Source organism: Homarus americanus, unplaced genomic scaffold, assembly GCF_018991925.1.
Source record: "Homarus americanus isolate GMGI-L3 unplaced genomic scaffold, GMGI_Hamer_2.0 scaffold39541, whole genome shotgun sequence".
NCBI lineage: Eukaryota > Metazoa > Arthropoda > Malacostraca > Decapoda > Nephropidae > Homarus > Homarus americanus.
The window spans coordinates 146,915-171,002 of record NW_024748840.1 but is presented as its reverse complement, the minus strand read 5'-3'; the positions used below and the strand labels follow the sequence as shown (position 1 = coordinate 171,002).

The 24,088-nt window shown below is 42.2% G+C and overlaps 2 protein-coding genes across 3 annotated transcripts; one reads left to right on the top strand and one right to left on the bottom strand.

The window, feature by feature from the left end:
* Positions 1-10,770: 10,770 nt before the first annotated feature.
* Positions 10,771-16,347, top strand: LOC121880458 (mucin-5AC-like). The gene is made up of 2 exons (XM_042387649.1): positions 10,771-11,737; positions 15,248-16,347. The coding sequence occupies exons 1-2, from the start codon at positions 11,524-11,526 to the stop codon at positions 16,198-16,200; spliced, it is 1,167 nt and encodes a 388-aa protein (XP_042243583.1). The 5' UTR covers positions 10,771-11,523; the 3' UTR covers positions 16,201-16,347.
* A 444-nt stretch (positions 16,348-16,791) lies between these two features.
* On the bottom strand, positions 16,792-23,263 carry LOC121880459 (protein immune deficiency-like). Of its 2 annotated transcripts, none has more exons than XM_042387650.1 (4): positions 23,073-23,263; positions 21,011-21,310; positions 19,927-20,087; positions 16,792-17,438 (listed from the first exon to the last, which is right to left on the bottom strand). In XM_042387650.1, the coding sequence occupies exons 2-4, from the start codon at positions 21,101-21,103 to the stop codon at positions 17,174-17,176; spliced, it is 519 nt and encodes a 172-aa protein (XP_042243584.1). In that variant the 5' UTR covers positions 21,104-21,310; positions 23,073-23,263; the 3' UTR covers positions 16,792-17,173. The 2 variants fall into 2 exon arrangements, with proteins under 2 accessions (XP_042243584.1, XP_042243585.1); XM_042387651.1 differs by having other exon boundaries at positions 19,927-20,063; positions 23,073-23,262.
* Positions 23,264-24,088: the final 825 nt, after the last annotated feature.

Below are 24,088 nucleotides of genomic sequence, written 5' to 3'. Positions count from 1 at the left end.
GGTGAGGGAGGGAGGAGGGTGAGGGAGGGAAGAGGGTGAGGGAGGGAAGAGGGTGAGGGAGGGAAGAGGGTCAGGGAGATTTTTCGTATGAGCCTTTAGGAATCTGAGTCTAAGGGTAGGAAATAACTCCTCACCACTATTGTTACCAAGTATTACCACTGCCCTTACACCACCACCTTACCTTCACCACCACCTTATCATCACCACCACCACTACCGTCTTATCATCACTACTATACTCACCATTACCTTCACCACAACAGCTAATACCTTCACCACCATCACCGTCTTATCATCACTACTATACTACCATTACACTTCACCACAACAGCTGAATACCTTCACCACCACCACTACCGTCTTATCATCACTACTATACTACCATTACCTTCACCACAACAGCTAATACCTTCACCACCATCACCATCACCAATAACAAAACTCACTGGTGGTGGGAGGAGGAGGAGGAGGCACTTCCCCACCACAAGAAAACTGCGACTCACTCTTCGTCTGGCGAAAGTGAAAGTACTTTGTTTAGTCCCCACTCTATCACTCGGGGGTCTCTCACTTTTACAGCTATTTGTTGTTTGTACAATTAAATGAAAATATTATACTCCCCCCGGGTCATGAGGCAAAGGTTGTGGATGAACTTGTTGTTTGGTTGTGTTTAGAGCTGGGAGCGCGAGGGGTGGTGGTGGTCCATGATAGTGTGTGTGTGTGTGTAGTGATCCGTGGTTCAGAGAGCTTCCTTGTCAACACGGAAGCTCTCACCCCCCCCCTCCTCTCTCTCTCTCTCTCTCTCTCTGTCCACCTGTTCCATTTACTCGTTAATAGATCCACCTTTCCCTCTCTGCCGCTTTGACTCACCCAACCACTCACCCTTCCTTTTTCCCTCTCTCCCACTCACCCTTCCTATCTGCCCTTCACCCACCCACCCTCTCTCTATCCCTCCCCCCCCTCCCTTCACATACAGGTTACCGAATGTATAGCAATCACCTTCAACAAAATACATAGACTTCACGGCGACTGTACACAGAATGTCACACGCCGACATTCCACGTTCCAGGTTCGAAACTTTCCACCAAATTGGGCTTCAAAGGTTAATAAAGCTTTATATAACCGGAGTAATTGTTTCAGTAACGTCTTGCGGAAGAAGTATTTACCCTCCTGGTCGAAGTATGAGTGTATTAAGACTCAGTATACCATAAGGCAGTGTGAGGCCCTTATCATTGCTACCACCCAGAATGATGAATGGTGAGAGTTAAATATGAGATAGAAACACGAATTGATGATTGAAAGGAGGTGGGGATAGAAGCAGGGAGAGATGCTAATGAAAACATTCGTTGATTTTTTTGTTTTAAGTCACTGACCCACATCAGGGCCTGGGGGCGAAAATATAATAATAATAATAATAATGATAATAATAATGATAATAATAATAATAATAATAATAATAAAAATAATAATAATAACCATAAATAAATATAAAATGAAAATAAATCGAATGAGAAACGATATATAGTCTGTATGCTGTGTTTTCATTAGTAAGAGAAACAATTGAGACCCTGCAATTGTGTGTAAATGAGGCAGAAAGTCAGATCATCAACCTGGTCACATATGGCAGCAGGGTCTACCATTATGCTTCCAATATCTTCCCAGGCGGTAGTACCTCCCTGTTTGATAGGTTAGGTTTGATAAGAGAGATTATGTGATTTGGGTATTATTCTCCCCACAAAAAAAAATTGATTAGAGAGAGAGAGCCCCTCTTTAAAATGTAACAATGTGCTTTCTTTATGGTCTTAAGCGCCACGAATATTGTAGAGGCACTGAACCCTCTTATGGAACCAGATCTGTGCCACTAAATTGAGACAGAAATAAAAGTTGATGGACGGAAAGACAGATAATGATAATGATAGACTGACGGATATATAGACAGACAGATTGACAGTAAAACACACACACACATGTTTAAGTGAGGACAGATTGATGTGCTTGTTGGGTCAGTTACACCAACAACAGACGCAACACGTGCTGGCGGTGTCAACATGTTTGTGAAGCACTGTCTCTCTCCGACCCACTGCGTCACAACCCACACCTCACCACCCTTCACTGAACTAGTTTCGACTTGATCTATTAAGTATTTTCCTGTTACGAAAGATATGTGTCTTCTATTTCAGTATTTCAAACACTGAAAAATATTCCATGATTATTAGTAAAAAAGTGTGAGGAAATAGAGTCTAGACATTGAAATAATACTTCTATGACAGTAATAATCTATGGAAGTTTAAGTTACCCCTCCGCTCATCATCAAAATCAGGTTTTTTTATCATTACTTTCATTAAATCAAATACTAACAAGCTTAAGCAGGAAACTCTTAACTCTATCTCAAAAGAGTTAAAAAAAAATTAATTATCTGATTAGATTCACTGATGTTTTTTTTTTGTCACCATCTTACTGAATAATGATTCGAGTCGCTCAGTGACGGATGAAAGTTGATTGAGTTTACCAGAGATTTGAAGATGTAGCCAGGGTATGGATCGAGCTGGGTGCTAGGCTGAGGTAGACAGTGAACCGTATTATTAATTATCTTTTGTTCACATTAGATCCACAGGTTAAGGTAGGGCGAGAATCATAAAGTGACTTAAATGCTCCGTTACTAACTAATTTATATTAAATGAGCGAGAATGAAGTATAACAAGGATTTAATCTTTTTTGTGGGAGAATCTGGACATAATATTTGGTTAGGTTTAGTTATCTCAGGGTAGGTTAGGTGAGGCGTCTCATCTTCTGTTGACCCAAATACTATACAATACAATGCCTCGAGTTCACTGTTGTTCATTATACTCCTCAACAATTTCCTGAAGGTTCTCACACAATTCCTTTCCTCACTTTTGACTTTCTCATACCAAACCTTTCTATCATGAACAGACGAGAACAACTTTTTCTCCCCTAACTTATTTTTCATCAGAACTTTTTAACCACAGTGTCAGTACTTTCCCCAACTTACTCGTAAACTTTCCACTATTTTTTTTCTCCAGATTCAAAGATGATTTTCAATATTTTTCCTTTAATTACAAATATATTTAATCCACCAAAAGGTTAGTTTTAATTTGTCTTCAACCGTTGCTTGGAGGTAATGAAAACTTTTAATTTTAACCAAACTCAGATTTATTTTTTACTACTCGGTGGGTAATAAATAAAGATAATGACGATAATGTAATTGTTCAGATATTTTTAGTAATGATAAATAAATATAATGACGATAATGTAATTGTTCAGATATTTTGAGTAATGATAAATAAATATAATGACGATAATGTAATTGTTCAGATATTTTGAGTAATGATAAATAAATATAATGACGATAATGTAATTGTTCAGATATTTTGAGTAATTGTAAATAACGATAATAACGATGGTATATTTGTTCAGATATATTCTACCGATTACCAAAACGTATCTGTCACGAAAATCTCTCTATGTGTTTACTTAATGGTTCGCTTCACCCAGTTTCTAAACCAACATGAACAACAATTCTCACCAAACATTGAAACGGTTCCTGAAACTCTAATTAAAATGTTTGTTCTTTTGGTCACATGATTGGAGATGAGAAGGTAAGAGAGAAGATGTTAATGGGTGAAATTACAAGTAGAAATGCAAAGTCTAGATGTAAAGTAATTGCTCGAAAACGTTTGAAGCTGAGGGCTATAATCGCCAACCCTCAGATACGAGGATAAGAATTTTTTTACTTTATTGCTTCTATGTCTCTCAGATTCCCTTTCACGAGCTTAAATTTACATATTTTCTACCCATCCAAGTTAAATACAGTGTAAAGTTTCTCTCGCTATTGTTCCCGTTTAAGTGTCAGTTTCAATGTTACTTCCTTGAAATATTAACATTGACAAGAATTAGTTCCTCTCTTATTCCAGGGGCTTTTAGTTTGATTCCGGGGCACTCCTAGTCCACCCAGCTGTATAAATGGGTAACCACCTAACTTTATGACCCATGAAAGTGAATGCAATCTAGCGTAGTTCCGTCCACGCTGCCTTCTTGCGTACCAAAGCTTATCATACTAACAGTCCTTAAAGACACTCATGTCTCTTGAATCCTACATTGTATTCCCTTAAGTCTTAACTACCAATACCTGTCAAGTCGTCTTGTTATTCTCAGTGATAATTTTAACTTCAAATTTAAAATACATCTTCACTATTGATTGTCTGAGTCACATTACAACTATACTGGGTTACACTTTACAATCTGTTCTTCACAGTATCACCTTATTGCAACTTGAGTCTTGATCTTCAGATGTTCACTCTTATTTTTACTTACAAACGCTCTGTCATCTTTTCATCAATAACACCGCTAAAGGTTAAACATTCTCTCTGTTTCCATCCAATCATAATATAATATCGTGCTTATTTTCCACCTCCTGATTTATATACAATTAGAAAGAAAATTGATTTGTATATATATATAATATATTTATTCATATAATTATCACTAAAATCTTGTCAGAACGTCGATTTTATTTTATATTTATTATTTGTAGAAAATCTATGTTAAGAAGCTAATGCCACAAACACACAAGGTACAGTACACATCAAACAACACCTACAGTACGAGGTGTATTATGCCATACATCTGAGGGTAGAGGTGTATACCTAATAATACACACTATGTAGCCAATAGAAAATGCCATACAGCTCTTAATAAATGTTTTACAAATAGTGGTCAGTGTTAAACAGCTGTTAGTAAATCCTATACAGCTATTAGTAAATTATGCACAACTATTAGTAAATTTTATACAGCTATTAGTAAATTCTATACAGCTATTAGTAAATTATGCACAACTATTAGTAAATCTTATACAGCTATTAGTAAATAAAATGCAGCTATTAGTAAATTCTATGCAACTATTTGTAAATCCTATACAGTTATTAGTGAGACCAAAACAGCTAACACATTGTTGCTATAAGACTAAGAAAAATATTTAATAGCCACTAGTAAATGGCATGCAGCAAAGATTTAATTTCTATCAAGTTAATAGTAAATGCCAGAACATTAAAAGATAAATGCCACTGCTTCTACGTTAAGCTATTTTGTTATTGGTCAATGCTTCATAGCTAATGGTTAATGATATATTTACTCAGTTGAAGCAGTGTTTTGTACTTTTGTGAACTTTGTCTCCACATTAGGGTAGAAAATGTGTTTATTTAGCTATGTTAATTACTCACTCCTACTTACTGTACCTCTGATAAGAAAGATCAAGAATTAAATTTCTCAAATATGTAACGATATGAAGCAATTGTGTCAAGGTTTGAGTTTTAAGATTGTTTCCCTTAATATTTGTGTTGTATAAATTGTTCTCTCTTGTTCTCCTTAACAGAAAATGAGATTATACAGTATCACACACTTTGCTATATTATTCATATGGTTCAACTATTTAGTTACTTTTATCCACTTCGCTACTGATCGGCTCGTTAGCCGCTTGGGAGATCAGTCACGTCTCTGTTATGCACTGTTGGCAAGTACTGGGCATGAAGTGGCTCCTGAATGTATCTAAACCTGCTCCAGTGTTGGTTAAGTCTGGTCTTGAAACAGATCCCACTCAGTGCCGTCACAACACTCTCTTGCAAGTTGTTCCAAGAGTTCACAATTCTCACTCCGAAAAAGTTTGCCCTCACAAAGTTTTCTGGACTTGTGGCTTCTTCAACCTTCAGCTGTCATCCGCTGTGGGGCAGACGTCCGCCAGTTCCAGGTTTGGACATTTGATGAAGTAGTGTCTTCTAAAATGTTTTACGCTTCAATTAGGTCACCCCTTGCCCGCCTGTAGTATAAGCTAGGCAATTGCAGGCGCTCTAATATCTCTTTATAGCTGAGGTCCTGAAATGCAGGCACCATTCTCGTGGCCTCTTTTGGATATTTTCAATCAACTGACAGTCCCTAGCATATCTCGGGGACAAGACGGGGTGACAGTACTCCAGGCGGGAAAGCACCTCACTCTGAACGACCTTCTTATAAGACCTACTAGTTTAGTTGCTTGATTCACCTTCTTCTCACATTGTCAACATACACACCCAGGTCCTTTTCGCATGCAGTCTCTAGTAATGCAGTTTTTTTCGTTCCGTTGGGACATATGATAAGTCTTCTTACCGTTGGTACGTCCCAGGTGCATCTTTTTACTCTTCGTAACAATGAATCTTAGCAGCCATTTCTTCAACTATTCTTGAGGCTCACAGAGATCTTTCTGCAGCACTTCACAGTCTGCTTGGTTCTTAATTTTCCTCAATAACTTGACTTCGTCCGCAAACATTTGTATGGAGGAGTGTATAGCTTCCGGCATGTCGTTTATGAACCAAACAAACAACAATGGGCCCAATACACTGCCCTGTGGTACCCCGCTTGTCACGGGTACACATGACGATTTCAAGGATTGGACCACCGAATAATCTGACTTATCTGATTGTAAAAATTAAAACCTATATAATAGTTGGAGTATGAGGGTGTACATTACCTCCTGTGTGGTATGACGGATGTAGTAGGCCCAACCCGGGGAGACTTACTGAGATATATAAGATGAAGTATAGTTTTCCTTCCCAACCATTTCGTACATTCGGTTCTTGCCTGTGATAAACAACCAGGGGCGGATCCTGGGTCTTATGAGGGGGGATACGGACTTTGGGCAGAAGAAGGAGGATTCGATGAGGACCTGGGACGGACAAGCATCGGTTATATACAAGGGGGGAAGCAGTGGAGGCAGGTGAACCAGTACAGAACAAAGGGACAGCGGGACTCCCCCCTCCCCCACTCCCCCACTCTACTTACCACCCAGGAGGAGGCGCTCGCTATGTAAACAATGTCATCTATGGCGTGGTTTCATTTCTCCAGTCCATGTCGCCATAGTTAAAGTCCCCCATGACAAGGAGGTGGTAAGACCCTTTGCGTTGTAAATTAAGACTCTTAATTTCCTTTGGTTTAATAATCTACAACTTAGGTATGTGTAGATACATTGAACATTGAGTAAGTCTCTCTCCTCTTGAGCTTAATTTTACACCACTTCGAGTCTTCAAAACCATCATCACACCCCTGTACCCTCACCTGTTCTACAGTACAGTAATTTGTGTGTTTTGTACTTTAGGGTAGAAAATATGTTTATCTAGCTATGTTAATTACTCACTCCTACTTACTGTACCTCTGACAAGAAAGAATAACAATTAAATTTCTCAAATATGTAACGATATGAAGCCATTGTGTCAAGGTTTGAGTTTTAAGATAGTTACCCTTTAAAATTTTGTTGTATACATTCTTCTCTCTTGTTCTTCTTAACAGAGAATGAAATTGTATAGACCAGAAACTCAATTATATCTGATATATAATTCTTAAAATTTAGTAATGTATTTATTTCTATCTACGGTTATATAATAGTTTTTACAACAATAATACTTTTAACTCATAAAACCTTACCTGGAACAATATAGATGAATAACTTCCCTGATTACCTTAATGCAGTAATTACATTTTGGGGTTAATATCACCACAGTAACACCACCCACGCCTCAGTTACACCACCCATGCATCAGTCATACCACCCACGCCTCAGTCATACCACCCATGCCTCAGTTACACCACCCATACCTCAGTTACACCACCCATGCCTCAATCACACCACCCATACCTCAATCACACCACCCATGCCTCAGTCACATCACCCATGCCTCAGTCACACCACCCATACAATATGTAACGTCACAAGATGGCAGATATTTTGTTCTAAGTTTCGCTACAGAGAACATTAATAACCTCGAAGATCAACTTAGAGGGAAAACTGAAAAGGCTACTCTTGAGCATCGCCCCACCTTCCCCTTTGGCTCCTCATCCCACCATTACTGGAGTTAGGTGGTGACTGGAGTTAGGTGGTGACTAGAGTAAGGTGGTGACTGGGGTAAGGTGGTGACTAGAGTAAGGTGGTGACTAAAGTAAGGTGGTGACTAGAGTAAGGTGGTGACTAGAGTAAGGTGGTGGCTGGAGTAAGGTGGTGACTGAAATAAGTTGTTATAAAGTATATATTATCTCCTTAGCTGTGCCTAATACTGTATACACCTTTCTTTAAAACCTGTTCACTCTCTCTTCACCTCCTTTCTCATCTCCTTCTCCTTCATTTCTCCCAGCTTTCTCTTCGCTCCTTCTCGTCTCCTTTGGTTCTGTCTTCCTTCTTCTAAACATAATCTCAGGTGGTGACTGGTGTAAGGTGTTGACTGGTGTAAGGTGGTGACTGGTGTAAGGTGGTGACTGGTGTAAGGTGGTGACTGGTGTAAGGTGGTGACTGAAGTAAGGTGGTGACTGGAGTAAGGTGGTGACTGGTGTAAGGTGGTGACTGGTGTAAGGTGGTGACTGGTGTAAGGTGGTGACTGTTGTAAGGTGGTGACTGAACTATTGTGGTGACTGTTGTAAGGTGGTGACTGGTGTGGTGACTGGTGTAAGGTGGTGACTGGTGTATTGGAGTAAGGTGGTCACTGGTGTAAGGTGGTGACTGTTGTAATGTGGTGACTGGAGTAAGGTGGTGACTGAACTATGGTGGTGACTGTTGTAAGATGTTGACTGGTGTATTGGAGTAAGGTGGTGACTGGAGTAAGGTGGTGACTGGTGTAAGGTGGTGACTGAAGTAAGGCGGTGACTGAAGTAAGGTGGTGACTGGAGTATGGTGGTGACTGGTGTAAGGTGGTGACTGGTGTAAGGTGGTGACTGTTGTAAGGTGGTGACTGTTGTAAGGTGGTGACTGGTGTAAGGTGGTGACTGGTATAAGGTGGTGACTGAAGTAAGGTGGTGACTGGTGTAAGATGGTGACTGGTGTAAGGTGGTGACTGGTGTAAGGTGGTGACTGGAAGTGGTGACTGAAGTAAGGTGGTGACTGGTGTAAGGCGGTGACTGGAGTAAGGTGGTGACTGGAGTAAGATGGTGACTGGTGTTAGGTGGTGACTGGTGTAAGGTGGTGACTGGTGTAATGACTGGAGAAGGTGGTGACTGGAGTAAGGTGTTGACTGGTGTAAGGTGGTGACTGGTGTAAGGTGGTGACTGGGTAAGGTGGTGACTGGAGTAAGGTGGTGACTGGAGTAAGGTGGTGACTGGTAAGGTGGTGACTGAGTAAGGCGGTGACTGGAAGTAAGGTGGTGACTGGAGTATGGTGGTGACTGGTGTAAGGTGGTGACTGGTGTAAGGTGGTGAGGTGGTGACTGTTGTAAGGTGGTGACTGGTGTAAGGTGGTGACTGGAAGTAAGGTGGTGACTGGTGTAAGATGGTGACTGGTGTAAGGTGGTGACTGGGACTGTAAGGTGGTGACTGAAGTAAGGTGGTGACTGGTGTAAGGCGGTGACTGGAGTAAGGTGGTGACTGGAGTAAGATGGTGACTGGTGTTAGGTGGTGACTGGTGTAAGGTGGTGACTGGTGTAAGGCGGTGACTGGAGTAAGGTGGTGACTGGAGTAAGGTGTTGACTGGTGTAAGGTGGTGACTGTGGTGACTGGAAGGTGGTGACTAAGGTGGTGACTGGTGTGGTGTAAGGTGGTGACTGGTGTAAGGTGGTGACTGGAGTAAGGTGGTGACTGGTGTAAGTGGTGACTAGGTACTGGTGTAATGTGGTGACTGGAGTAAGGTGGTGACTGGAGTAAGATGGTGACTGGAGTAAGATGGTGACTGGAGTAAGGTGGTGACTGAGTAAGGTGGTGACTGGTGTAAGGTGGTGACTGGTGTAAGGTGGTGGCTGGTGAGGTGGTGGCTGGTGTAAGGTGGTGATAAGGTGGTGACTGGAGTAAGATGGTGACTGGGTGTGACTGGTGTTGGTGGTGACTAAGGTGGTGACTGGTGGTGGTGACTGGAGTAAGGTGGTGACTGGAGGTGGTGACTAAGGTGGTGACTGGAGTAAGTGGTGACTGGTGTAAGGTGGTGACTGGAGTAAGTGGTTACTGGTGTAAGGTGGTGACTGGAGTAAGGTGGTGACTGGTGTAAGGTGGTGACTGGTGTAAGGTGGTGACTGGAGTAAGGTGGTGACTGGTGTAATGTGGTGACTGGAGTAAGGTGGTGACTGGAGTAAGATGGTGACTGGAGTAAGGTGGTGACTGGTGTAAGGTGGTGACTGGAGTAAGATGGTGACTGGAGTAAGGTGGTGACTGGAGTAAGGTGGTGACTGGTGTGTGCTTTGATTGACTGTCCATGAACTTCACTGACTGTGCCCGTGTTCTTGAATGACTGGTTCTGGATTATACAGGTGTTTTGATCAAACCACCACGTGCTGCATGTCCAATGAGGAAACTGCAGAGACTGGTGAAGCAAAATGAGAGAGAGAGAGAGAGAGAGAGAGATACTGTGTTGTGACATTTTAAACAGAAATTTTAGTAAGTGTTTGGCCTATTAATTTACAAGAGAAAATATTGCCTCACGACATCTTGGTTTTCATCCTTTGATATTGTAAAATTTTTCCGGCAGTTGATGAGCTAGGCGTGACTTGTTCCTTCGATGCTTCCTTGATCAATCCCACAACTTTTGATGCACTTGTCTCTTTAGGAGAGTCAGTGTACCCTGATATTTGTCTTAGAATTTATTTTGTCGTATTCATCTTAGTCAGTTGTTTTAGAGTTTAGATTCACTTGGAATGTTGTGATCATTGAATGTGAACAGAACACAACGTAAACCACAAAAATATCTAGAGGAGATATTGCAACCCTGAGAGGGTGGGGGCGACGACCGCGATCTTTTACCTGGCTGGCGGACACCGCTAGCCAGTCGCACCTGCTCGACCTCACTCCTCACACCTCTCCGGAGGGATCCTCGCTAACCTCACACGAAGGTGCAGGAACTCTGCTTCAGAAGGGGCACCCAGCTCACACAAGAGTATTAGAGGAACCCTCACCCCTTCATGAACTTTACAGGGGCAAAAAAAAATCCCCCACCTCCTGAAGGGATTTCCCTTTTTTTAAATTCTCAAGTTTCACATTGTCAAAAGGGAGCCTCACCCTCCTACAGGAACTGTCACTTCTTCCATGGATATGAAGGAATCCTAGGTGAGTCTAGACTCTAGAGTCACCTCGTTTCTCACAGCCATTGTAAAGGAACTTTCTCCTCGCACGTGTCAAGAACAAACACGTCTTCCCCACGACCCGCGTCAGGAACTGGTTAAGTGTGAGACCCAAGTCGTCTCCTGACACAGAGACAGAGCCACAGGCTGTCCAAACGTTATATTGATGGACTTCTTAGCTTCTGAGTAATGGGACATGAGTTAAGGTTAAAAAAAAGGAACGTCATAATTCTTGATAAAGTAAGTGATTCCTGGAGAGAAAACTAATAAAATCTCTTGATTACCATAGAAAGAAATCTAGTGACGCTAACTGTGGTGGAAAGTTGAGACAAATGTGTAAATTGTGTTTGAAGATTTAAACATAATTAATAAAACAACTCTCCAAAGCAGTGTCACCATAAAAAGCGAAAGAAGTAAAGGGATTTCTGAAGGTGTTAGTAGTGCACTCCACCAGGTTGATGTTGGCCTTGAGAAATCTCCAGATGGTTCCTGGGATGGCGCGCACCAAGGTGATGATGGTGTTGATGACCCTCATGGTGGATGTAGCACTCGGGGTCACGGATGATGTCAATGAACCCCTGCACGATATCGAGGACCTACAAGGACATCACCTTCACCCTCCCCCTCCGCCTGCACTCTGGGGCATCTTCAAGAGCCTCCCGAAGGAGAAAGGTGAGGCAAACATCTATCTATCTATCTAACTATCTATCTATCTAGCTATCTATGTGTCTCTCAATCTGTCTGTCTGTCTGTCTGCTTATTAATATCCCTTTCTTAGGTACAGTGGCAGAGTGGCCTGTATATATGATGTCAGGCAGTGACTGACCTAGTTTCTCTCCTTGTGGGTCATGACCTAGTTTCTCTCCTCCTGGGTCATGACCTAGTTCCTCTCCTAGGTCATGACCTAGTTCCTCTCCTCCTGGGTCATGACCTAGATCCTCTCCTCCTGGGACATGACCTAGTTCCTCTCCTAGGTCATGACCTAGTTCCTCTCCTCCTGGATCATGACCTAGTTCCTCTCCGCATGGTTTATGACCTAGTTCCTCTCCTCCTAGGCCATGACCTAGTTCCCCTCCTCCTGGATCATGACCTAGTTCCTCTCCTCCTAGGCCATGACCTAGTTCCTCTCCTCCTGGGTCTTGACCTAGTTCCTCTCCTCCTGGGTCATGACCTAGTTCGCCTCCTCCTCCTCCTGGGTCATGACCTAGTCATGACCTAGTTCCTCCTCCTGGGTCATCCTGGGTTGACCCCTCTCCTCCTGGGTCATGACCTAGTCTCCTCCTGGGTCATGACCTAGTTCCTCTCCTCCTGGGTCATGACCTAGTTCCTCTCCTCCTGGGTCATGACCTAGTTCTCTCCTCCTGGGTCATGACCTAGTTCCTCTCCTCCTGGGTTGAGTTCCTCTCCTCCTGGGTCATGACCTAGTTCCTCTCCTCCTCTCTCTGGGTCATGACCTAGTTCCTCTCCTCCTGGAGTCATGACCTAGTTCTCTCCTCCTTGGTCATGACCTACTCCTCCTGGGTCATGACCTGTTTCTCCTCCTGGTCATGACCTAGTTCCTCTCCTCCTGGGTCTCTCCTCTCCTGGGTCATGACCCCTCTCCTCCTGGGGGTCATGCCCTAGTTCTCTCCTCCTGGGTCATGACCTAGTTCCTTCTCCTCCTGGGTCATGACCTAGTTCCTCTCCTCCTGGGTCATGACCTAGTTCCTCTCCTCCTGGGTCATGACCATGGGTCATGACCTACTCTGAGTTCCTCTCTCCTCCTGGGTCATGACCTAGTTCCTCTCCTCCTGGTCATGACCTAGTTCTCCTCCTGGGTCATGACCTCTCTCCTGGGTCATGACCTAGTTCCTCTCCTCCTGGGTCATGACCTAGTTCCTCCTCCTGGGGACCCTGGTTCCTCTCCTCCTGGGTCATGAGTCCCTCCTGGTCATGACCTAGTTCCTCTCCTCCTGGGTCATGACCTAGTTCCTCTCCTCCTGGGTCATGACCTAGTTCCTCTCCTCCTGGGTCATGACCTAGTTCCTCTCCTCCTGGGTCATGAGTCTACCTGGGAGCCTGGGTCATGACCTAGTTCCTCCTGGGTCATGACCTAGTTCCCTCTCCTGGGTCATGACCTAGTTCCTCTCCTCCTGGGTCATGACCTAGTTCTCTCCTCCTGGGTCATGACCTACTCCTGTCATGACCTAGTTCCTCTCCTCCTGGGTCATGACCTACCTGGTTCTCTCCTCCTTCCTGACCTAGTTCCTCTCCTCCTGGGTCATGACCTAGTCCTCTCTCCTTGGTCATGACCTGTTCCTCCTCCTCCTGGAGTCATGACCTAGTTCCTCTCCTCCTGGGTCATGACCTAGTTCCTCTCCTCCTGGGTCATGACCTAGTTCTCCTCCTGGGTCATGACCTAGTTCTCTCCTCCTGGGTCATGACCTGGGTCATGACCTGGGTCATGACCTCTCCTCCTGGGTCATGACCTAGTTCCTCCTCCTGGGTCCCTAGTTGACCTAGTTCCTCTCCTCCTGGGTCAGACCTACCATGACCTAGTTCCTCTCCTCCTGGGTCATGACCTAGTTCCTCTCCTCCTGGGTCATGACCTAGTTCCTCTCCTCCTGGGTCATGACCTAGTTCCTCTCCTCCTGGGTCATGACCTAGTTCCTCTCCTCCTGGGTCATGACCTAGTTCCTTCTCCTCCTGGGTCATGACCTAGTTCCTCTCCTCCTGGGTCATGACCTACTTACTCAACTACTCTTGTTTTCAGTATAATATTCTCTTGTTCTTGGCTTCTGCTGCTTCTATCTTCCTTTCTTTATTCTTTTCTTTTGGTTCCTACTGTTATTTTCCGCCTCTTTCCTTGTCTGTGTTTTTGTGGTTATTGCTCTTAGTTATCCTTACCTTGCTGTACATGTATAACGAGTCTACTTGTACACACCTATGTATGTATGTATGTATGTATGTATGTATGTATGTATGTAATAATAATAATAATAATAATAATAATTGACGGTTTATTGAAAAAGTTTTGCATCCCGAAGGCTGAAAATATACATCGGACATAAATGACTTATTACATACATTGGTGGTTTAACAAAAGCCTTCATTAGAGAAAGGTGAAGGAACATACAGTGAACATACAGATTAATGTTTACACACGTAGATCATGTGAGCTGAGGTGTTGAACAGCAGACAGGTAGTGTAGTAACTCCCTCACAGGTGGTGTTATGAGGGGCTTGACGTGGTGTAGTAATTCCCTCACAGATGGCGTTATGGGCATCCGTGGATACTAGTTCCCTCACAGGTGGTGTTTGAGGGGCTTGACGTGGTGTAGTAATTCCCTCACAGATGGTGTATGAGGGGCGTGATGTGGTGTAGTAATTCCCTCACAGATGGTGTATGAGGGGCCTGATGTGGTGTAGTAATTCCCTCACAGATGGTGTTATGAGGGGAGGTAGTAATTCCCTCACAGATGGTGTTATGAGGGGAGTAGTAATTCCCTCACAGATGGTGTATGATGTGGTGTAGTAATTCCCTCACAGATGGTGTTATGAGGGGCATCACATGTAGTAATTCCCTCACAGATGGTGTTATGAGGGGCATCACGTGGTGTAGTAATTCCCTCGCAGATGGTGTTATGAGGAACTTCACATGATACTGTAGCAACTCATTCACTACGTGGTGTCGTAGCATCATGGGGACACCACGTGATCTGTTGTCACAGGACTTCACTCACTCAAGTGGGTGAGGTGTGGTCCCAGGCCTCTCTATCGTGGAGTCTCAGGGGAATTATCACTGGGTACCTGGGACCTCACTGTGTGAACGTTAGCTTGCCTCAGACTCAACTGCCGAGTTGTTTTTCGCTGACTTAAGCACTGTTCACCACTATTCAACACTGGTTCCATTCCTTTCCCAAATGAAATAATAACTTCTGGCGAGAACTTGTTGATATTCCGGTGGGGAGGAGGGTTCAGGGGGAGTTGGTATGGGCCAACATAACAGTTGACGTGGCTGCTGCTGAGCAGCGCCAGGTGCGTCTGACCCGTCTTGACCCGTCGGTGGTCAAGGATGTATGTATGTATGTATGTACAGTATATATGTATGTATGTATGTATGTATGTATGTATGTATGTATATTTTGAAAGTCAATGTTTATTTTTACACCATGAGTGACTCTTCCCTCTCCCTTCCCGACAGAACTTAGCGACTCATCTCAGCTCCTCGCGACTCTAACCCTTGGATCACCGAATCATGAGTCCCTTGAGTCATCTGTGTCAACACCTGTCATCACTTGGGGGACTCACCTGGTCCCAATACACCACAGTGGTCCGTTCTTGCCGCTCCTCTACTCCAGCCACCAGCACCCTCCCTCACACACCCCTTCCTTCCCTCCCAATCCAGTTGTCAGTCCCGTCTCACCTCACTTAACTATCTTTCCCGTTGAGATGGATTCAGCAAGCCTCACCACCTTTCATTATGCGCCGATTTTTCCACCTGCTTCCCTTCAATACAGCCCTGAACAAAAGGAAGAGACATCACATTCCTCAGCCATTACTGTGCGTCAAGGTCAGTATACGACACAGTACAGCGCTGGGGAAAATAAATCTCCCGACGAGACATCATCGCCCCATCAACCCCAAGGTCAAGAGGACTCTGAGACGACCAGCATCTATACTAATCACAAGTTTAAGGTCAGTGAGAAAAGGAGATCCTCTACCTCATCTTCTCTGTCGTTAGTTCCCCAAATATCAGAGGACGACTCCGAGCAACTCAAAACCAGGCTGGAACCAGAGGCAATAGAGGACTCGCCCTTCTTCAGCCAAGTTGCTTTACCTGATCCAGATGCGATTATTTATCCTTCACAGGTAAGACGCCCAGACACTCAAGTGACTACTCCATCGACTACCACCACCACCGCCACCACCACCAACACCACCGCCACCGCTACCAACACCACCGCCTCCTCAACCAGCCCTGGCGCCCCGACATCACCAGGCACCTCGGCATCAACGTTTCCTGACCCCGGGCCGACGGACATTAAAATCATCATCAGAGCACCTGTCATCTGTGCTGGCCACTGTGAGGTGCCGAGTGGCGGCGGTTGTACCGTCGATGTTGTGTGTATTAGAGGTAGTATTCGCTTTCCTTGAGAGAGAGAGAGAGAGAGAGAGAGAGAGAGAGAGAGAGAGAGTACCATTGTTAACATAATATTGGACAAGAGCTTCAATAAGACTTAAAAGAGTGTAGTTTGTATTACTAAATTTTTATGACCAATTAAGAAATTTTGAATGACAAAAGACAATTTTCTTTCACCTTTAAAGTGACATAGACAACCACACCATTGATGACGTCATAAAATGCTACATTTAAAACAATGTTAGCCTTAATTTCATTTTATATATGACAAATACCCTCGACCACATGTCTTACGGTCACGGGGTCATCTCTGAGACCTGATAAGTAATATTTCATTTAAGCCAACCCTCTACAATATATAAATGTCCGTAAGTATAACTGCCAAATCTTAATTGAATTAATCTAACCTTCCATGTCAAATGCCATTGAGATTAAGAAAAGTATAAGGAATTATCAATGGTTTAAGTCGCTATAGGATATGATTAATTTATGTACCAATAATGTGTTTAATTCCCACTCGTAAAGTTAAGACTATTGAAAGGCTGAATAAGGCGGGAACACCTCTAGAATAAGTGTGTTAAGGATAAGGTAATTAAAAGCGGTAATAAATTCAAATAAGATTCTTGTACTTCATAACATTTTCTAATATATTGTTTCTATATTTTTCCTCTGGATGACATGACAGAAGCGGCGAGGCTTTCGATCAATGTCTTAGTCCTGTCTTTGAAAATCTCACGAATGCCAAGTTCTCAGGCATTTCAGTCATAACTGAACATACTTTAAAATACTATCTATATACACAATACGTCTTATGGATCTTGAGAACTTGTGATTGTGATTATTGACATATCATCGTGAAGTCACTTGAACATAAACAGCTTTCAATGGGTATAACCTTACAACCTAACATCTGCAACAACTTTCTCGAAGCATCGCACAGTTTCAGGACAACTTGAGTGGGTTCTTGACAGCGTGTGATCTACTCTTTTAAGGTTTGAGCCTCTTGACAACAGGATAAGCCCTGACGGCGAGGAGGAGTTCTGTCAGCCTGGATACGGTGGCATGTTGAGCCTCCCTGTCATGCCAGGATGCAAGGAGTTCGTAGGCTTGGTTGGCGCTGCGGGGGTGATCGGCTTCCAGGTTGTCCAGCTGTCCAGGGGAAAAGCCCATCGCGCGCCCCAGAGACTTCCACGCGCTACCCAGGTGCTCGCTTACCACGAATTTGTCGCGGTCATCAATCTCTCGACTACACCTGGTGAATGTAAACAATTTCGTTATACAAAGTAAAAACAGTCTTTATGTCGAATGAATAGAGTCTTTATACAGTGAAAAAAGTTTTAATGCAGGGTGGAAAAAGTGCAAAGAAGTTAAAGTAATAGAATTTGGGAGGGGGTGTGTGTGTGTTACAGCCCTCTCTCCCACAAAGACATACTGTGCTTAAAATTTTAATACATACTTTGAACGATATAAAATGAAACAAATATTACAGTAACAGTAGTGTAGTGTGGAAAACTCAGGAGTATGAATCTGTATTAAGCACCATACTCTTACAGTCACCTGAACAAGGCATTAACTCTCTTCTATACGGGCACCACACACTTATTAGTGGGGCAGATATGTGTCATATCTTGGTGAACTGTAAGTTTTGTGGTAAAAGAAACAAAATTATCATAGATCATCTTTAATGTGTACTCAAATGATTTCAGATGTAGTCCCAAGCTGACTATTTCCCCTGACCCCGTGAATTGGAAAAAATCTAAGATGACCGCCGCATATATACACAAATGAAGTAGCTTTTCTTTGCTTTCACACATATGGAATGCAATGCCACCATCAGAATAGGAAAATGAACATATTTAGGACAAATAAGACACACACACACACACACACACACACACACACACACACACACACATATACCTCACTAGTCAGGAATCGAACTGTGGACCTCTGCATTTGAACAATGATTGCTACCACCGCGCCACAAGGCCAACAAAAATGCTATCCTAGGCTTTGTTATATTTCACACATTCGTCTTGTTTTTAAGCAACGTGAACCTTCATCGGGGACTGCCCGTGCCAACTATGTGGTCGTAATAGCATTTTACCGAGTCCTGCTAGGAAACACGAGGCTACCAATACAGTATATCTCATCAATCCATATGGCAAGGGTACTTCCATATACAAACAATGCATCACTATTCGGGAATCGAACCCTGAACCTCTGCATGTGAACAGGAGTCGCTTTGGCTTCAGGATATTGATGACAGCAGCACTACAGAGTATGATAACTGGGTCATCTCCACTGAATGTACAAAGTTTATCGGGCATTCCTCAACTGAGATAAGGATGACTGATATGTATGGTTCTTCTGCTTTAAGAATTTTTCCAAGTCTCCTTCTCGTGCACACTCACTCTTAAGAAACGATACCATCTGGGTTGCTGTAGATGGAACCCTCAGCGGTGGTCGACTGAGCAAAGTCATGTTTTTCTTGATAGGGTCACATACATGTGTTGTTCTCATCACTAACCGCTCTGTTACATATATCTCATATTTCCTCTGATCCATTTTCTTTATATAGTGTACAGTGTTGACTACTGCCATATCAACCATATCTCTGCTGTCCAGTACTAGCAGGTAATGATTCTCTTCCATGAATGGATTTTCCTTTGTTTTCAGTTATTTGAACGAGTAAATGTGGCCTGTGCACACAACGTATGTTCGTGGTGCCTAAGATCAGTATGGTCGGTGCTGTTTTCAAGGCAACTGTTTCGAAGTCATCTATCACCCTCTAGATTTCTAGTCCTGCTATCATCCACCGTGTGCCCCACCATCTTACTTCACAACTACAGTGTTTTTCTCATGTACCTGATTAATAGCTAGTGCTGGAAGTCGTTGATGCACTGTCATCATTATCACATATGTGAACGGTCAACCATCGATAATAGTGAGTGTGGTCGAAGGCGAAAAAAAAATGATACTGTTGCTGTTAAGACAGAAACATAGAGTCAAAGTTATGTAGAGACCGCACACTTACACCATAACAAGCTAATACTGGCATTGTAAAGATGCCTCAACTTGTTTCATGAACCAATCGTCAAATTGAATTGGTTACTTTCTTCACTGTTTTATGCATCATGGGGTTTATGAAGGAAAATTGATAAAACACTGAACGTGACCTGGTATACATGTCTTGTTCGATTGACGGGTGAGCATTTGAGAAAGGAGTTGGCTATTCCAGGTGTTGTAATATTTGCTTAAATCAGAGCCTTTATCCAGCCACCACCAGCCATTCTCCTAGAGTTCTCCAGCAGCCACCTCGATGTGTAAGCCACCAAGCAGAATAATGAACTTCTGTTCTCCGTATGTATTAATCAAAGATCAGAAAAGGTATACAATTGTTCCCTGAAGATTTCCAGGCCTTTTTTTCATAAATGGCAGTAACATTGGAATTCTTATGTGTGCAAACATAGAAAGGATATTTTATTCGTGTTTTTATGTAAAGTATTGCTGAAGATATGTGACTTATTGGATTTTCTAATTCGTGTGGCAACCATCTCAGATATTTCCCATTTACGGGCACTAGATCTAATATCACTTAGCACATATTAAACATAATTTATGGCAATTTTGGTGCATTTATCACAAAAACTAAAAAAAAAAAAATAACAAATCTGCCCCACTTCATTAGTAGGGCATCAACTTTTTTCTAACACGGGCACCACACACCATACACTCACCTCCTCAGGGCGTCGACATCTTTCTGCAAGGGCATGTCCTGGGGAGGTACTCTGGGTCGTGGTTGAGGCATCGAGGTGTGGATGACAGAACCGATGTGGACACCTGTGCTCCCAGTGATGTTGAACACTCGCACCGGCTGTGGGTGGGAAGGGGGGGTCACCTCGGGTAAAATAATCATTGGGTCAACTCAGGTCATATAGTAGAATATTTTAGTTAATCTCTCTATTCCAATTGTTGACATATAATGTAATTACTAATATAATATACGACCTGAAAGTATAAAAAAATATTGTGAAGTTTAATTTTCACATCTTCATCTATATTGCAAGAGCGTGGAAGGCTGTAATGAAGAGTAGTCCAGCATACAGGTAAAGTAATTGACATTCAACAGTGTTTGACTCTCCAGAAAATACACGATAATGACACACAGTGCACCTGGCATAGTACACGGCAAACAAAGTAGACTATAACAATGCTAACTTGAAAATAGAGTCTAGGAGCTGAGATAAGGAGGAGGTCCCATATTTATACAACAATGGGCCTCAAGGCTCAATTAACATCACAGTCTAATACATACTCTAACAGGGTATAAACACGTAACAACCCTTCCCACACCGTAATATTGGTTGAGGAGGAAAGTTAACTACAACAAGCCATTGGTTGAGACGTCAACTGTTCAAACAACCTCATAAATGTTAGCTGATAGTGAGAGGTGTGTTTCAGTGTCTCGTATAAGACACCACTATTACACCTACCTGATGCCTCAGTCTTACGGGGTGTGTTGTTCTCTCTCTGATGGTAATTAAATAAACTAGTCAACCAGGTAAAGAAGAACTAGGTGAACTGTATGAACCAGGTGAACTAATAAACCAGGTGAATTATATGTACCAATGAGCTAGGTGAACCAATGAGCCAGGTGAACCAATGAACCAGGTGACCCAATGAACCGGGTGAATCAATGAACCAGGTGAACATATGAACCAGGTGACCCAATGAACCAGGTGACCCAATGAACCAGGTGACCCAATGAACCAGGTGAACCAATAAACCAGGTGAACCAATTAACCCATAAATTTCGCTCACCTGTCGCTGGTTCAAATTTGGTCTTGGGTTCTCCCGGAAACTGTAGTCTGGTTGGGTACCCATAGGGGCGGAGTCCGTAGTTAAATCTCCCATTGGGGAAGATGGTAGTAATAGCTGGTGGTTGTGGATAAGTGGTGGTTGTGGTGGGAGATGGTAGTTGGAGTCAGTTATGTTTTTGGTAGTGGTAACTGTTGGTACGTAGTAGTAGTAGTAGTAGAAGTAATAGTAGAAGTAGTAGTAGTAGTAATAGCAGTAGTAGTATTTAACTGTGATGTGATATCTCCCTCACTGGATCATAACCTGGAAATATAAATAAGAGAAAACATTCTTTGCAAACCTGAGTTAGTGAGTAGTCACCAGTTTCCTCACCACTGCATTTGCAAATAATAAATGTAAGAATATTTATGTAAAGACGTTTGCTAGCACCAAAAACTAGCCTAGAATACTATAGTGTATCTTAATGCGTCATAATGTAGCCTAATGTACATTAAAATGGTCTAAATGCACCATAAGATAGCTTATTGCACCATAATATAGTTCGGTACCCTATAACCTAACCTAAAATAACATAACTTAGATTAAAATTTCATTAACATCCTAAAGTAGAAGTTAAAACACCGTAACCTAACCCAAAGTATCATATTCAAGCCCAAAACATCTCAGTCTAGCTCAAAACATCTCAGTCTAGCTCAAAGCATCTCAGTCTAGTTCAAAACATCTCAGTCTAGCTCAAAACATCTCAGTCTAGCTCAAAACATCTCAGTCTAGCCCAAAACATCTCAGTCTAGCTCAAAACATATCAGTCTAGCTCAAAACATCTCAGTCTAGCCCAAAACATCTCAGTCTAGCTCAAAACATCTCAATCTAGCCCGAAACATCTCAGTCTAGCTCAAAACATATCAGTCTAGCTCAAAACATCTCAATCTAGCTCAAAACATCTCAGTCTAGCTCAAAACATCTCAGACTAGCTCAAAACATCTCAGTCTAGCTCAAAACATCTCAATCTAGCCAAAAATCACTTTATCTAGTCCACAACACTTTAGCTCAAGATACCTTTATGTAGTGTTAAATTAGCATCTACATTCTCTCACGGTAGAATCATTTTATAAAGATAATTAATAGTTATAAAGGTGAGACGAATTAAGCTTGAGTACGATGGATTTGTCTAATTGAGGGAAGATTTCTTGATCCATTATTGAGTACTTTGACGGTATTTCCTTGAGTACAATATCATAACCCTTTCAATACGATGAACTCTTCCTCTGAGTACGACGACACTGTACTCAGGGGGTTTAAGGTCATCGTACTCAAGGGGTCAAAGTCGATTGTTTGTGGATTATCATTAATGAAAACTAAGTTAATAATATAGTCTTTTCGTAAACTAATTCCTATTGTCATACTGATAACAACAGGTATCCATTAGCGGACTGGTAGCGTCTGAGTGGCTAAATTATCTAACCAATCAGAGACGAGCCGTAGAGAAAAAAAAAGATGTGTATGGGAGCCAATGGTAATAATTTGTTGATAAAGGGACACAACGCGATGTGGTTGTGTTAATGGATTACACTCAAATCCTTCCTCCCTCTTCACCTGTTATACTGAATACTGGTGGGATAGCCAGGCCCAGGCATGCTGTTGACCTTCACTGACTTTCTAGTTGTTAAAAGCCTTAATTTAACATATTAGATCATCTCTACAGGGAATCAGATGTATAAACAGACTCATTATTATCTTGTTGTGTTGTGTCTAATAATAATAAATGTCATGTGTTAATATATACGGGTTAAATTATTTAAGACATGGCACCTTTCATTTACAACATCCGGTTACGATGTTGCCGCCATTTAGTGATGCCTAACAACATTTGTAAACAATTTCTAACCTTTATCTAAACTGCAAACATTCACCAGATAACGACAAATCCTTTCACTTCGTACAAAAAATATGAAGAAAAAATGGGTAACAATTTCTCTGAACCTAAAGAACACCTGAAGATAGCCCGCCACGACACTTATCACTTAACAGAAATGTTTCTTGCCACAATATTTCCAGGGTGTCATACCTTCCACCACCTGAATGGAGCCTCCAGTAGGTTCCTCACAACACGCCCTCTATGCTCTAGGTGCCTGGAAGCCCCTGAGAGGAAGCACAAAACTGGAAATGTCTGCCTGGATGGTGGGATATCAACCAGCTGACGCTACAGGTGGTGTCAACACAGCTGATGCCTCAATACTGACTCCACCAATGGACGCCACACTCACACACACGTACGTACACCCACGCACATCCTGTTACGTCGCCCGTGTATTATAAGCTCTTCTTTCGTTTGCGGTGGAGGTGGTTTAGTGGATCCCATTTTATTGACCTCACCTGACCTCATGTTATATGTTGTATATAAGCCTCTCTCAGTCCCTGTAAATTCATTTGCCTCTAAAGATTTCTGGAATATAGTCGAAAGCTAAGGTGCTCCAGTGTTTCCCTTTTCCTGTGTGGCTTTATTAAAATATATCTTGTCCACGTATCCATTGCAGGTCTACAGAAGGGCTCATGCATTACGGCTATACGGGTGTAAGTCTTCATACACATCCTAGTATTTGTTAGTGATGCTATAACTGTGCTTTAATAACTGAAGGTTTCATAAGTATTACAACAAGCTGTTTTATAAGCCATAAACACTAGAACTTTTATTTTCTTACAGTTAAACAATAACAATAAAGACAATAATCAGCTGAACAAAAACAATAATAGAAGAATTTTTTTTGTAAATGTCAAAAGGTAAAAATATAGAAATACGAATAAAATAAAAAAATAAATAACAAAAAGAACAAATAATATTTATTTAATTTGTATTATAATGAAATTTTAACTCCTGTGAAACTTTGAACAACAAGAGTATTATTATTATTATTATTATTATTATTATTATTATTATTATTATTATTATTATTATTATTATTATTATTATCATTATTATTATTATTATTATTATTATCACCTTCTCTACAGGACACTACTTCCAGGTACAATTACTCACTTCCCAAATTAATATTTCGTTCACGATCACTTGAAACAATTCTT

Excerpts from the sequence above, each read along its gene's own strand:
- LOC121880459 (XM_042387650.1), bottom strand. The coding sequence starts at position 21,103 with ATGGGAGATTTAACTACGGACTCCGCCCCTATGGGTACCCAACCAGAC. Across the intron at positions 20,088-21,010 it reads CAAATTTGAACCAGCGACAG|GTGACCCCCCCTTCCCACCC; the intron begins GTGAGCGAAATT and ends ATTTTACCCGAG. Across the intron at positions 17,439-19,926 it reads GATGTCGACGCCCTGAGGAG|GTGTAGTCGAGAGATTGATG; the intron begins GTGAGTGTATGG and ends TACATTCACCAG.
- LOC121880458 (XM_042387649.1), top strand. The coding sequence starts at position 11,524 with ATGTTGGCCTTGAGAAATCTCCAGATGGTTCCTGGGATGGCGCGCACC. Across the intron at positions 11,738-15,247 it reads GAGCCTCCCGAAGGAGAAAG|AACTTAGCGACTCATCTCAG; the intron begins GTGAGGCAAACA and ends CCTTCCCGACAG.